The sequence below is a fragment of the Spea bombifrons genome, chromosome 1 (genome assembly GCF_027358695.1).
Source record: "Spea bombifrons isolate aSpeBom1 chromosome 1, aSpeBom1.2.pri, whole genome shotgun sequence".
Lineage (NCBI taxonomy): Eukaryota > Metazoa > Chordata > Amphibia > Anura > Pelobatidae > Spea > Spea bombifrons.
Window position 1 is genome coordinate 14,445,864 of NC_071087.1, and position 15,630 is coordinate 14,461,493.

Below are 15,630 nucleotides of genomic sequence, written 5' to 3' on the forward strand. Positions count from 1 at the left end.
CTGTAATGTATTTATATAATGTAATATATAATGTAATGCATATATATATATATATATATATATATATATATATATATATATATATATATATATATATATATATATATATATATATATATATATATATATATATATTGCTTTATATATACACACCCTGGCTTATTTAGTCCTCTGTTTGCTAGGAACGTTTGTGCTGCGGAACGTTAGTGTAGGGCGCCGTTGCGTCGGTCGGATGGCTATTGCAGCTGCTCCCGGTGATGACGCGGCGTGGGTTACAGCTGTGTAAAGATGGCAGCTGACATCACTTTGCTTTTTCGAGCCAGCGTTAAGACTGTGAAAACTCGGAATAAGGCTCTCGGAGTGTCCCTGGCGGAGACCGACATCCTGAGGAGGAACCGTCCGCGGGGAGAGTTCAGCGGCAAAGCCCGGGATGTGGTGAGTGGAGGGATGCACCTGCCGGCTGTGGTGACCTGGCAGCCTAGGTGTAGAGGAACATTACTGTCACCTGTGGGGAGGAATCTGGCCGGCATTAATGTGCCATATCATATGTCAGACTGACTGATGAGCTGTGGTGACATTTAATATTATTTGTGTATTTAGGGCTGTCTTGCGATAGATTTCATTTAAATGTGAGTTTGGGTGATCAGAATATGATTGTATTTGTTTTTTAATTTCCATGATTATTCATATGTTGGATTATCACAGTGAATGGAAGCTGAAGTAACTAAAGTTTTTATTAATCGTTGGACTGTCTTCTGTAAGAGATGTCTGATGGTCAGGAAGCGGAGGGGCTGTCGTAATAGGATTTCTTTGCGATGTAGCCTTTAATTCACTTGTAATTATTTGTTTTTATTATTTAATTCCCCACCCCCACCATTCAAACACAAAGGCATTTTAAACAGAATACCCAGTATACATGTGCCCCCCCCACAACTATTTGCCCAGGAGGAGACAACACACATCTGTTGTTAAGCAATGCACGGCGTGGGCATACTGCCAGCACCGGTACAGGAGCGCCGCCTCACCACATGTGTGCAGAAATGGCCTCCATCACGGCTCTGTGATTGGCTGTTTAAAGTATCAGATTAAAAGTCTGCAAGAATAAAACATGTATATTCTCTACTGTTTCAAAGGTTTGGGGTCACTTAGTTGTTTTCATGGAGATTTTTAGCTGTAACATAATCACAAAAGGGATTTCTCACGATCAGTTAGCCTTTTAAACGTAAACTGGGATTGGGGAACACAAAGTGCTATTTGGCACACAGGAGTGATGGGAGTGAACACAGGAGTGATGGGAGTGAACACAGGAGTGATGGGAGTGAACACAGGAGTGATGGGAGTGATAAACGGCCTCTGTACGCCAATGAAGATATTCCATACAAAAATCAACCATTTCCAGCCACAGTAGTCATTTACAACATTAACCATGTCTGCGCTGGATTTCTCATCCATTTTATGTTATTTAATGGACAACATTAGCTTTTTATTTGAAAAGGAGGTTTCTAAGTGACCCCAAACTTTTGAACAGGGGGATGAGATACTGACTTTCTTTTCTCTGAGATTGGATGTTTATTGCTGACTGGTTCTCTTACTTTTAAGTGTGATAAAAGAGTGGCTGCTCTCACGTGTTTTTATATGGTATATCGTTTTTTTTATTCTGTTCTTAGAAGTATATCTGTTTTAGCAGCGGCCGCACTTTTTTTTTTTTTTTATTTACTTTAATAAGAAGTGATTGTCGGCACCCGCCTTTGCATAATATCCACTCAAGGTGCGCACATCATCAGCAGCCCAACAGCTGTTGGTCATGCAGCTGCAGAAAGAGAGCTGGATCTTAGTAGGTAACACCTTGATTTCAGAGAACGTGCCGGAGCTGAAGGGTCTTTTTAATTTATTTTTTATATATATTTTCTTAAGTTTCACTAAAGCACTATAATATATATTATATTATAATATAATATGTTCCAAGAACGTGTGTGTGTATATGTATATATATATATGTGTGTGTGTGTATATATATATATATATATATATATATAATCTATCTGTTTCTCTGAATTTATATGTTTTATTTCTAATCTAATATGTTCGAGCAAGTTGGATGATGATAGAAGGGAATTCTCGGACACTTAATTTCGTGAGATTTATTTTTTAAACTGAATATTTCAAAAACAATTAGTCTGATTGGCAGATAAAAAGAAGCCACTAATAGATAGTTTTAATGCAATAATCTAGTTCTGCTGAAAGCTGTGACTGCAGCAGATTCCTCTAATTCCGAAGTGCTTTGTAAAGCATATGATGAGAGTATGGAGATGGCTTTTAAAGATTTTGTGTGCTGTCGGAATAGATATGTTGACATCTGTATGAAATGTTTGTTCCACGTCTACTGGCGCTAATGAAAGAGCCGTGGCAGGACTGGAGGAATAAATGTGGATTTATTCTCGTTCTGCTCCTTTATTTATATGTCTCACACATTGGGTATTGATGGCTGTAAAATAAATATGTATATATTAGATGGTCATAGATTGCCATACCTTCGTAAAAGGTTGCAGGAGAGGAGGAGAATCTCTGAGCTGTCTGTTACATATGCCTTTCTTTTAATGCTCGTATATCGTACACGATATTTTTGTTGCAACTAAGATTAGCAAGATGAAAACTTGCCTTTTTGATGTACAGCTCTTCTTTCTATTGGGACTTCTCTGTGTTACGGTACCTCCTTCAATTAAAATTCCGGTCATAAGTCCTGCTTTTTTACTACAACTAATGCTCAAAGTTTTCCATCAAACTGTATAATATGTTCCACTTTGTAATGAGTTTTGGATCATTGTGGGAACCTATAGCGCTGTCCCTGGTCACATGATCTCCGTGATAATCAAATTACGGTAATCGGCGTCCAATCCTCTCCAGCTCCTTACACGGATCATAAAGCTGCGAGGTGGGGGCGCACAGATTTGTTTTTTTAAATATATATATATATATATATATAATGTGTTATGCTTTAGGATAACCTGATCTGCTTTGGTTGCTGTATTTTTGCTGCAATGTGTTTGGTTTTGGTCAGGGGGTTAGTTTTAGCTCAGTTGGGCATATTTCTTAATTTACTATATTTACTTTACTAAATGATGGCTCAATATTTAAAAATGTAAAAAAAAGTCCTAAAATAAGTATTTTCTGTGCTGAACAAAACCATATATATTTCATAAGGGTGCGTTGTATAATAGAGGGTATTTTTATGGTTGAAAATTTGTATAGCAAAAATGGTCAAAGAGTCCGTAACCGTAGGATAATAAAGTATTAAGTGACTCCGCAGAGATGTCTTTCGGTTAGAGTTAGATGTTTTCGGCGGGGACGATTGGTGGCACTAAACGCATATTTCCTTTAGTAAACAACACGGATCAATCCTTTTTAGTAGCGAAAACTCTCTGGATGAAGATAAGCTATTGCTTACAGTCCGCCTGGCTGCGACATGGCATGTTTTAATCAGATATATTGGAGATACTGCGTTTATATTGTAAATCCTGAAAGTATATATTTTTTTATTTCATTAATTCCATCAATCTTGTATAGATAGACTTATAAAAAAAAAAAACCTTTAACGATGTTATCGATATTAGGAAGTCACGATATTTGTAAAAAGCTTTGGGTTGATGAGCGTCCTGTTTTACTCTCGTGAGGCGATTAGCGAAGCTGCCTCGGAAATAACCACATGGACTTTCGCTGCGTCTCCGGTGCGTTTCGAGGGCGTGTGACCAATTGTATTAGAATTTGGTGCAGAAACCCATGTGTTCCTTATGTTTCAAATTAAATCTCAAGTGGGACCTGATTAAATGGGGGATTCCGCTCGGCTTTGATGTCTTCCGGAACCTTCCGTATCTTTCCTTTTCGAGACATCCTGTCTGGAAGTCTTGCGTTCTTATTTAATGCTTTATGAGATCAGCTGATCTGCGCCTGTTTATACCTCACATGCTGTTTTGTGAAGTAGGTTTCTTTTTTTCTGCCGTCATTTAACTATCGAGGCTTAATCCCCAAATTATTTTATGGTGTAATATAGAACAATGTTTACATAGTCGCCCAACGTACCTCTGCTATAAATCTCAGCATGACACACAAACCGTTCTTCGTCATACGCAGGCGCCTGGACAGATCTTCCAAGGATGCTTATAGAAAACCCATCCGATAAGCAAACGGTAATGAAGCCGGTTAAATAGACGGATTGGAGAGCAATCATGGGAAAAAAATAAAAACCACCGCGACCACGCATTATAAAAATAAATGATACAGAATTTCTTGGATGGTCAGGAACGTGTATTTGTGGATCTAGCTGGGAAACTATTCTGTTTGGGGGGGGGTGCACATTTTAAGTGTAGAGACTCGTTTTTATATTAATATTGACATTTCTGTTTAGCTTTCTCTGATTTTCTATTCTTTTATACCCTTTTCTGACTTAAGAAATCTAGACAGTATTTGTATATTTAATAAAAGTTTGTATGATAATAAAGGAAATACGTTTATTACGTTGAGGAGGCGACCGACGTCCTTGGTGTTTAGTGGCGGCTGTTATACGACATCGGTGCGTCGGTATATAATATGCATATTTATACAATGAAAGCTATGCTTTAGTGAGTCCAACCAACCTGAGGAGAGAAGAAGAAATTGGGTATTATAAAACGGGCTATTAATGCGCTTTTCCAAAATGTATCCTTTAATAACATTAAGGACTAAGATATCGGGATAATTGCGTCCTCGTCACACCACTGTTCCTTGTCTGCTATTAAAAAGGAACCCCGCCACACTTTTATGACCTTTCAGTGATTTTTTTTTTTCTGAAGTTTTAAGGGGTGTCTGAAACTATAGTTTGTTTCTGTTCTCCTATGTTTTGATTCTCTATTCATGAAATTAGTTCTCGCAACACTTCTTGGAGATTGGAACGCGACAACCCTGGACACATGCAAAGCAATCATGTAAATACAACATTATATATATATATATACACGCAGCAATATATCAAAGTAAGAAGTTCCCACAGGGTCTCTCCAGACCTTCCTGGCCCCTAATGGTCCTCAGCGCAGGTTTATTACACGAACCATGATCACCAATGCAGGTATATGGAGCTCTGCGTGCAGATCGCTCCCTGACCAGCTGCCGTGGTGATCAAATTAATTAATTATCTCAATATAAAAAAATAAACGTAACATTAATAACTAAACAGTGATGTCACCATGACATCATAAGTGATACCATCTTGTTCCAAGAGAGTTCCCTAAAGTCTTTAAAGACCTTAAAGAGATCTCCAGTCCATAAAATAAAATATCTGAAAACATGCGCCCAAACCACCTTGTAGTAAAATGTGTAGTTTTCCCTTATTTTTCACTTATTATTCATAATCGCATACTACACAAAAAGCAGTCTCTAAAGAAATCCCTATTTGTCAGTGAGAAGAAAAAAAACTTGTTTGGTACGTTAAACTTGGAAATGGAGAATTACAGTTAAAGATATGGTAAAAATGGCAAAAAAAAAATCTCTGAGTAAGGAGGGGCCGGGCACATAAGCTTACAATCTAGGTGGTTCCTTCTGTATATCCAGACTATGTGCTTTAATACTATTATTTACCGCTGCAGGTTCCCGCCTTTGCACATTAATTATTTGAACGCTGGTTTTGATGGACACGCGTCTTGCGCTGATGCCAACATCGCTGTAGTTTATTTCAGCACATATTTTAAGGCTACGCCATTAACCGCTTTAATTTGCGGTAAAACAAACCACGACCCAAGTATCTGAATGGCGAACGGATGACGGCGACGAAAACCATTTAATGATTAGTGGGGGAACTTCCACTGTTTAGCGAAAGTAAAGACCGTATCGAAATATCCCAACGCTGACTTTTGGAAATGTTACCGTTTTGCGGGATGTGATTTACCCAGGTCCATTACATTAGATATTGTTTAAAATTGCTCAAGAACTGAGCTAGCAATCGCAATCTTGGAATGTCCTGTACGTAATTAGGTTGCGGTCGGCCTTTGGGGGAAGAAAAAAAAAAAAATGAAACCCCTGATTTTATAAACATGCTACAATAACATTTCTTTATATTTAACAGTTTCTTATAGAAAGCCGATACTCTCACGAGGCATTGATTAAAGGTAAAACTTCAAGAAAGAAAAAATATTAAATTAAAACTTCACTTAGAGATGTTGACAGTTGACCCGTAATATTAAACAGATGTGCCCGCTGCTTAGATAATCGGCTTTCCGAGCGAACTTACGAAGTGACATTTACAAATTTCTGGTTACAGCCCATCATTTGAAAATGTTATTCCCAAATTTCAACGGCGCAAATTCACGCGATCAACGGAAAAATTGCGTGTATTTGTATATTTTTAAAAGTAACGTAGGGCCGAAGATCTAGTAGACCCTCTTGTCCTTCGGTATCCGTATGTTTTCATGTGTGATAATGTTGTCGTCTTTGTTAAGTATTTTCCTCGACCCCTGTTGGAACGGTGTTAAGGAATCGGCTGGCACTACATAAATAAATGTGCTGAAGATGGGCGGTCTGATATCCCCCCCCCCCGCTAGCTCTCCTTTTTTGGGGGACTTAACGTTCTAGCAGAGATCTTTACGATAAGACGGAGCTTGTCTATTACTTATCATGGCCTGCGAATGAATACAAAGTAACTTTGCTATATAAATACACTGAGTGGTGAGTTAGATTTCCAAGATCATCCGCCAAATCACGTTGCCTATTAATCTGTGGTTTTTCAGACCTGTGATAGAGGCCAGATTTTCTGTAAGACACAACGGCCTCTGAGATGATGAGGTGTGGTTGGTTGGTATCTTTGTAGGGCTGAGGTCTCCAGCATGGACCTAGCCGGCTCCTACAACCTCTCAAGGGACCAGCGTATCTCTTCTGTTGCATATATCTACTTATTTCCACATATTTCTCTAGTCTGGTGCAACTAACCTTTAGAAAGAACAAACATTTAAAATACACTTGAAATATTATACAATAAACTGTGATTTAATCCTTAAAATACAAGTGTTTTTTCCCCGCAACCTTCTTTTTTTATCTGTTTATTAGCATTTTTACTAACATGGTAAACAAAACCAAAAGCATAGCAAATGCCTAAACAAACCACCTTCTGTTCATACAGTAAGTCACGGTTTCCTTGTAATAGATGCAATTGAATTATCAACGACATCCTCTATCTCCGTCATCCATCAGGACCGTGTTCCCGCAACATTATTCTAGTAGATCCCAATCTTGGTTGAGCTTGTCAAAGACGCGCATGCACTTTGCCAGGATTGTTGGTCTGTGTGCATAGAGATACACTGACTGCTGGCGACACCAAAGAAGTGTTGAAATGGTCCTATTAATTTATTGAAATGTTTCCTCTCTATTGGCTCCATAGCCACCAACAGTTCTGTATGTACTGGAACAGTCCTGAATCCCTTCTTATATCCTGGGCATTGTCGTGGACACAGCATGACATCACATAACAGCTCCATGTGGTCCCCCACATGACACAGGGCTCAGTCAGGCTTCACAGAAGGCCCTCACTGGACATCCTCACAGATAGGGCCAACAGGCTTTGTGACTGATATTTCACCAATTGATAAATAATTTTTGATGACTGGCAGTTCTGCTGGCGTTACTTTTTCTGCTTGAGTTTTAACCAAAGAAAAAATGGCAAAAACCCATGGTCACAAAGAGTTTAAGACGCCTGAACTTTTTCTTGTTAAACATATCTGTGCGTGCACATGCTTACATATATAGGCGATTATTGCTTTATATGACATATGGCCTCCTTAAAAATATTAGCTGTAGGTTTACGCAGGTTGAATCATTTACTTTTAGCCGTCTTGGTCCCCATCAACTCCAAGGTAGACACGGGTTGTAGGTGGACATTGGAGGGGTTTTGGGACTAGGTCGTTGGAATCCTGTTTCTTCCACATTCAACCGGTCAGCAAATTACCATATTACCAAAAAGTCGTTAGGGAATATGAACTAGTAATTTCCATGTAACAACCTGGAGATAGAGAACGTGCAGGCTGTTTGGGTTAACATAGTTAGGAGAAATGTTTTTTCCGTCACCGTACACGATAGAGGAAAGCCTAAGGAAGACGCTTTAACTGCAGTAACTCGGAATAACTAATGTGGGTATCCCATGCATTTCAAGTATACTCGGTAACATTTCTGCTCATAATTTTCTATCTTTATAGCGGTACTGTAATAATTACGCAAATTGTTAAATTCGCATTTTCCTTATTTTAAGAAAGGAAATCACTATAATTGTCCAGGACATGCAAGGTTCTTGCTGTTATACGCAATGATTGTGTAATGTAGCTGATTGAGCGTAGTTTAATGATTGGTTTTAGTTGTTTGGTCTGTGTTGAGTAGTAAAAGTATTTACCCATGACTCGGACTGTACCAGAAGCATGAAATCGCTTCCCGCTGTCTTGGAAATAGCAGCAAAAAGTAATGTTTGTAAATATATCTCTATAATAAGATAGACTTGGGTAACTTTGTTTTCAAATGGAAGAAGGTTTTTTTTTTTTTTAATTTTTTAAGCTAAATTAACGGCAAAACACCCTGTAATCTTCAAAGTAAAATACTCTGAATATAATTGGTAACCAGAGTCACGCCCTAGAATAAATTTTGATGACATTTTGCCCTTATGTCCTTGAGCAGATTTTACTGGCATCACACAGAAATTAGCCCTTGGAGTATATTTGCCCTGACCTGTATTTAGTCCAGAGGGAGACTTCTCATGAATTCTTTCATGCGCTTGCAAGGGGATAAAAACAATTGCATACATACATACACCAGCCACGTGTCCCTGTTAACGTGCATGTGCTGGAGTGTCCCCGTGTGTGCGTTTTTTTTTTTTAACGTGTTCAGTATGACTGTTATGCGGAAATCTATTCTGAGACAAATGTCGCCTACAAGAAAGGAAAATTGTGAAACTGACCAGAGGCCGTGTTTTTGAGCAGAGCTGTCATTCTGCCGATTCATTATCTTAAACGCTATGGCTGTTTTTGGTAACGTGTTAATTAAATACATCTGCGGTAGAACACGGAACGCGTTATTGCCCCGGCTTGGCCTGTCATTCAAACGGAGACGGCAATTTTCAAGCTGCGCGTCTGAGGTCTGCGCCACCGGCTGGGCGGCAGCGAAGCACGTGATGGAATCTTTATCACCCGTGTGTTCTATTTTCTTTAAGGAGTCGGGGGTGACCTGGCTTAAGCCCCGCGTAGCCTTACTCGTGTCTTTCATGTGGATATCTAGCTTCTGGCCGGCAAGCTGTTTAGGAGACCAAACGTAATCTGTCCAGGCTCTGGGAACGCAGATTCATTTCTGCAAAATACAGTTTATGTTCTAGACATGTTCTAGAACAAACTTTTTAAAAAAAAAACTCTGAACATATAAACGCTGAGCGTGGATGTGCTCAGATCTAAATAATAGATCATAATTTGAAGTTATGCTGGCACGCCGTGTTCATTAAATCTGCAATAAACATTAAACATTCTTCAAATAGTTTTCTCAAACCATGGCCACCCAGTATTTTATGGTCTTCTTCTTTTTTTTTTTTATTATTATTTTTTTTTTTTATAAGCAGTTTTATTTTTAATTTTTGGGATTTTTTTTTTTAAATTTTAAATATTTTTCTCATTACCAGAACCTGTATAAATCATGCAATTCCCAGACTTGAAGAATTGGCAGGGATTGAGTGATTTAATTCTGCAGCATTGAATGGGTTAAGTGTCGGTAATTTGAACTCTGTTTTAGCAATCTGATTATTTTTCTTGGCCTTGCGGTGCCTTTGAAATGCCGGGACGCTTTATGTTATCTGGGAGCCGGGGCCTTGTTTTTGCTACTGAAATAATGGCATCCAGCTTGTAGATACCCCTTTAATTCTCGCAGGTCACGAAGCTCATTAAAATCATCTTTGCAGCGATTAAAGCATTTGCATGGTCAACAGACTTATATTACGCGTCGGGACACCCAGTTCTGCTGTGGGGCTACTCGACGGTTATTTAAAGTGAATTAGCCTCAGTAAGGGGTCAATTTTAGCCTGTCATGTAGAATGTAATTACTTAATATTGCCTTAGAACACCCCAGGGGTTAAATACTCCATAATCTGCTTGGCTTTCATGGGCTTGTCGTTGACTCCTGATCATACCAGGGCAGGGGATGGGAAGCTGCATGTGCTTGGGTTTTATTGTTACTGACTTTAAGCCCAAAGTGAACCTAGAAGAGCTGTACGGATCCTTGGCCTCAGTATATGGATTGTGTGAATTGTGTAGGACTAAATGCCTAAACTCTCTGTAATAGGCAGTGTGTTGTCGTATGTGATACCCGCTGCTTCTTCTTATGCTATATACTGGTGGTTTTATTTTAGCCAATTGAACATCCACAGCAGCCAGATGGTGAATACATTGTTATGTTTGTATCTTCCTTTGGTTTGCCGTAACACCTATACGCCGATGACTCCCTAATCTATACCTCCTCTCCCGACCTTTCGCCATCTCTTCTAACTCTCCTCGCTGACTGTCTTACTGGAATTGCAGCATGGATGAAGCTGAGCATCTCAGACTGAGTTTATGGTTATCCCGCCATCCGCTCTGTCCACAGATCCAACCAGCAGACCAAGTTCACTGCCTTGGTGGCACACTTGGCTCTGCTCTCTCTTTCCTCGCTCACATCCATTCCCTGCCGCCTTCACGCAGTAACAACCTTTCCTCCTAACATCCCTAATCAAGCCAACTGAATGATGAACATCCCCTACAGATCATCTCAGTCTCTCCTTCTGTTTCACTTCCCCATCAACTACCAACCTGATTGCAGTCTCGCAAGAGCAGGGCCCCTTTTACTTACTCTGCTATATAAATAAATGTAATGAAGATAGAGCCCTCTGAGGTTCTTATGTGCTCAGGCTTTTGATGGGACTGCATAGTATACATAAGCACCATTCAGCGCAAAGCCCAGCTGGGGGGGGGGCACCAAATGACATACGTGTGGCTGAGCCTAACCCGCCAGTGACCGCACCGCAGGACCCAATCTGCTGCTGGAGCTGCCACTGGCCATCCAAGCGTGTGCCAGATGGCCACTCCAGGCCTGATTCCCCTCATCTAGTAATATATGAATTGGATCTTAACTGATATGATATCCTGTATTGGAATAAAGGCTTTAACTCAGGGGGTCTACGATATGGAGAAGCTCTCCGTGACCCTCCATGTCAGGAGTAAATAGGGGATGCTAACTATTTACCCATCATAACAAATCACTATATTATAAAATGTTTAAAAAATATCCTTAATCCATAAAAAAGTCACCTTTTCTATATGTTTTATATAATACATAGCTCTGTCTCTTATTAATATAGCGAAGAAAGTTTATTACGGGGAAAACTAAGGGAGTTTCACTCGCCATGTCCATGTTTTATTTTTCGTAGCAGGTACATAATGGAATAAGATTTAAAAGATCTAACTGATCTATATAAAACCTGTACTTCTGTGGCATTGCATGGAAGCAGCAATAGGATAGAAACCATTGGGTGTTTTTTTTTTTTTGTTTTGTTTTTTTTTTTTTTGTTCTTTTTGAAGCAGACGGCAAAACCAACAATAAAAGTGAAATGCAAGTCAAAACAGAGACTCCGAGTAATGTATCAAACAAGAGGGAAGCAGATGTGACGGCGGCTCGTGTGCAGTTAATGAAGTGAATGATATCTGTCAGCATTGGGAATGGATGAACTCCAGAGCAGATTCCGTATATTAACCCGAGGAAGCGCAGGGGAGGGGGGGGAACGGGGCAGAACATCGCGCAACTAACCTAGTGCATGGCTGCAGTGACGGGGCACGCGCCATTCTCTAAACTATGCATTAGGCTTATGGGGTATATCAACCCACGTGTCTGGGCGCAGCGCAAATGTAATGTACTTGGAGCATTAAATAGCTTGGGATAGCCGTGCTAGCCTAGTAGGTTAAATAAAAAAAATATTTTATATTAGTATTATCTTTTATTTATATAGCACCAACAATTTACGCAGCACTTAGTGTGTATGTATATATATATATATATATATATATATATATATATATATATATATATATATAGTGTGTGTATATACATATATATCTAATTACACACCCTATACTGTCTGCATATATAGAGTAGTTCAGAAATACGGTTTGCGTAGGAAATATAGGGAATAAGAAGAAACCTTTAATAATGCAGAACTTGCAAATTAATTTTTATTAAAGTGTCATTTCTGCACGACATTTGGAAAATGAATGTTTGGCCATCGTGTTCAGTAAGAACTCAGGAAAATATTTGTATTTCACTGCCTTTTACGCCATAAACCTGCAGATTTGCGTTTTGGCTGGCTGTCTTCTATTATATGTATTGTTTCGTTATTTTCATTGGTAATACGTACCATATCTTACTAAAAAGAAAAGCATACAGCAATGGTTTAGGCCACTAATAGGTCATGTAAGTCACGTTATCGTATTATGCACTACTTATGTCCTCTTTACCCATTGTACTGGCCTGCGGAATATGTTGGCACTATATGAAAAAATATTAATACCCTGTAGGTGGAATTGCTACCTTGGTATGTACTCTGTTTAAATGTTTGAAGTTAGGTTGGTAATGACTAAAAAAAAAAATAAAAAAAAAAAAATGGAGTGAACGATGATGGCTTTTCAAACTTTTTACCAGAATCGCAATCTAAAGAACCTTTTTGCTTCTGCTCTTATTCCTTGTTCAGAGCATTTTGTTCATAACATTGTTTTTCCTCTTAATGTTCTTTTTGGCTTCTACATCCTACATGGGGTTTGTGCAGCCCTATGTGTATATGTGTATATGTGTATATGCATGTAGTGTATCAATGAAAAGCAAGCTATTCTCAATAGCCGCTTAGCTTCAAAGGGTTAAATCCGCTCCCCGCAGATTCAATGCGTCTTTGTAAGTAATACATTGTTAAAAGTTTGCGTGTAGCACGGACTTTGAGAGAGATGTAACGATTAACCTGCCTGCCCATCTATAATGCCATAAAATCGGCGTGCGCATTAAAGACGGGATTGCTTAAAACATCACTGTTTTTACAGAAGTACCCCAGGGAGCTGGAGAAACCATTTAACAGATGAAAGTGCATTTCCAAAAGTCTGACCTTACATGCAATCATAAAATGAACCAAAACAGCCCCCCCCCCTGGAAATGTACAGAGCCCATCTGTGTCTAATCCAGTAATTACAGAGAGACTTCAATTACCTTTTCAAACTCGGAGCAGCCTGGAGACTCCTCTGTGAACAAACACAGGGTTTTGTCTAGACCTCAATTGACCACAGTCTAAAGCTTGAATTTGTATAATTTTATTTATTTATTTTGTGCCCCCCCCTGCAATAAGGCTTTTTACCTCTAACACCTTATCTATAAAGGGGGTACTAACAATACTCCTAGCCCTTAATGGGCTAACGCAAATATTTTTCTTATATATAACTTTGTTTTATCTCATTTTGTTCCAATAACCGGCCTTTATCTGCAGACCCTGGGGTGGCCATTGTTGTCGGTCATGTGATATTTTGGGTGACTTTCCCTGCACATTCACCACACTGAGCTGATTCTTTACGGCGATGCTAATGAAGTCAGTCTCCATAGACTTTCATTGGTCGGTTGTCAGTTTATTTGTCTTGATGGAGCGTGGATTGGTGAGATTTCGTCAGTCTCCCCACCCATTGAATTATACATTATACAGGGCCAGCGAAGTTTCTCATGCTGCAAAAACCTTGCTTATGTTGGCCCTTCATAATGAATAGTGAAGTGAGGGAGTTACAAACCACATCTCCATTTAGTGAATAAACAGCGTCTGCGTGACTAAGACTGGGCTAGATAACACAGCGGGAGCGCACAACCCGTATGCAGCTCTGTAGGAAGAGGATATTTGTACTTAATGGTTTTGTTTGGGTAATATCTGTATTTTGGCCACTTGCGTGAGACTACAACATGTTTATTAAATACATTTTTAAATGATCTTTTAGGGTAGAAAACACAATAACATTGTATTTTAGGTTTATAGTTATATTTGACATGAATCATTTTTATGTATTGCTACACAACCCACGTAACACAGCGGGATTTATGTCTATGAAACATAAGGTTTCCCGATTTGTTTCCTTAAGAGTTTGAATAAGAAGAAGCCTCGGTTACCTTCCTGCGTTCCCAGAGTCCCTGCGGGTGCTATCGATGTCTACAACACGCTGTGGGATTGGGGTCCTTACTCCCCAAAGTATTTACAATGTTCTATATATCCTTCCGATTCCTTATACAAGACCAAATCCAGCAATGATTACAGAATCATGGGGGGGGGGCATTTTTTTTAATGCACCCCCAAGCTGCGTAATTCCTGCGTGTATTTATGTGATATATGTATATGTATATGTATATATAATATAATACACACACAAATATAGGGTGAGTGGTATAATAGGCCGACAGGCTTTCCTGCCATAACAGCAAATGTCGGTTTATATCCTAGTTGATGACAGATGATCAGACGCATCAATCGGAATTGGTTTTTGTTAAAGGGACCTTCTTACGTCCGTCTCACCCCTCTGAGTAATATATATTTTTTCCAAAACATAAATGGTAATAATTTTGCCTTGTGTCTGCCCACCAACCAATGACTGGAGACCACTGCCATTGAAGGGAATAGGAACACTTGCCGCGGCAATGAGCTCGGGGTAGAGGAAAGGCAAATGAATTAGTAAAATGGATGCATGGGATAGACATGAAGTTATCCTCGATCTAAGACAAGCCCAATGACTGGTTAAGGTCTGGGTCTTTATATCAGGAAAAATGGGCAGAGTAGACGCTCCGAATTGTTCTGGTCGCCATCACATTGTTTCTACATCTGGAAACCTCAAAGATCTCCTGCGTTTGTTACGTGCAATTCCCTTATTTGGGTAAATGAGCTCGATATATTTGCCTGTCCGTTCGGCTCTTCAGGGGTTCCTGCGCCCAGCGGCGTCGTGAAGGTTGTTTTGTATTTTTACGCAGAGTCTGTAATTATACGGTAAGTGATTGTGAGCGCCGTGTCCGGCTGCGAGCTCTCGTGGGGCTGATTCGCTTCATGCAGAGTCTGTCATACCTGATTTTAGTGAATAAAGAGGGAGCCAGACCAGCCCTCCACTTCAGCTCAGTCGCGGACCATTAACAGGTCTGTTTACGACGGTTAATGACAAAATATGTTTGGAAGCAAACCAGACAATTTGCGTCGTGTGTTGTTGTCAAGGCCGATGAATCTCCCAATTAATATAAAATGATGCATTCCCCCCCCCCGTATACAGGACTCCATAACCTTTACATCTGGTGTCCGAATATTTCTGTCTATGTATTGAATATTCTACGCGGCTGGACCCCTCCTCTGCTCCTTAACTTCAATTTAAACTTACGCTGGATGACCTTGATGAATGAATTTGTCTCTACGCCCTACTAATCCTAAAACACACGTGACACAATGATTTAATACGTTTAATACAGCCTTGTAAAGAAGCACTGCATCCCTTTTAATGTTAAATGCACACTGGAGTCCGTTTTGCATGTAAATGATGTTCTCTAGTTATTGGAATTCTGTCTTTTAAC

The 15,630-nt window shown here is 39.5% G+C and overlaps 1 protein-coding gene across 2 annotated transcripts in view; it reads left to right on the forward strand.

Moving 5' to 3' along the window:
- The first annotated feature begins 243 nt into the window (after positions 1-243).
- The window catches only part of STX18 (syntaxin 18), a 44,071-nt gene continuing 28,684 nt past the window's right edge, over positions 244-15,630 (forward strand). The window contains exon 1 of one of the 2 annotated variants that reach the window (XM_053458271.1): positions 244-435. In XM_053458271.1, coding sequence (XP_053314246.1) covers positions 289-435 — 147 coding nt within the window. In that variant the 5' untranslated portion in view covers positions 244-288. The remainder of the gene's footprint in view (positions 436-15,630) is intronic. The other variant, XM_053458272.1, reaches the window with a different exon arrangement.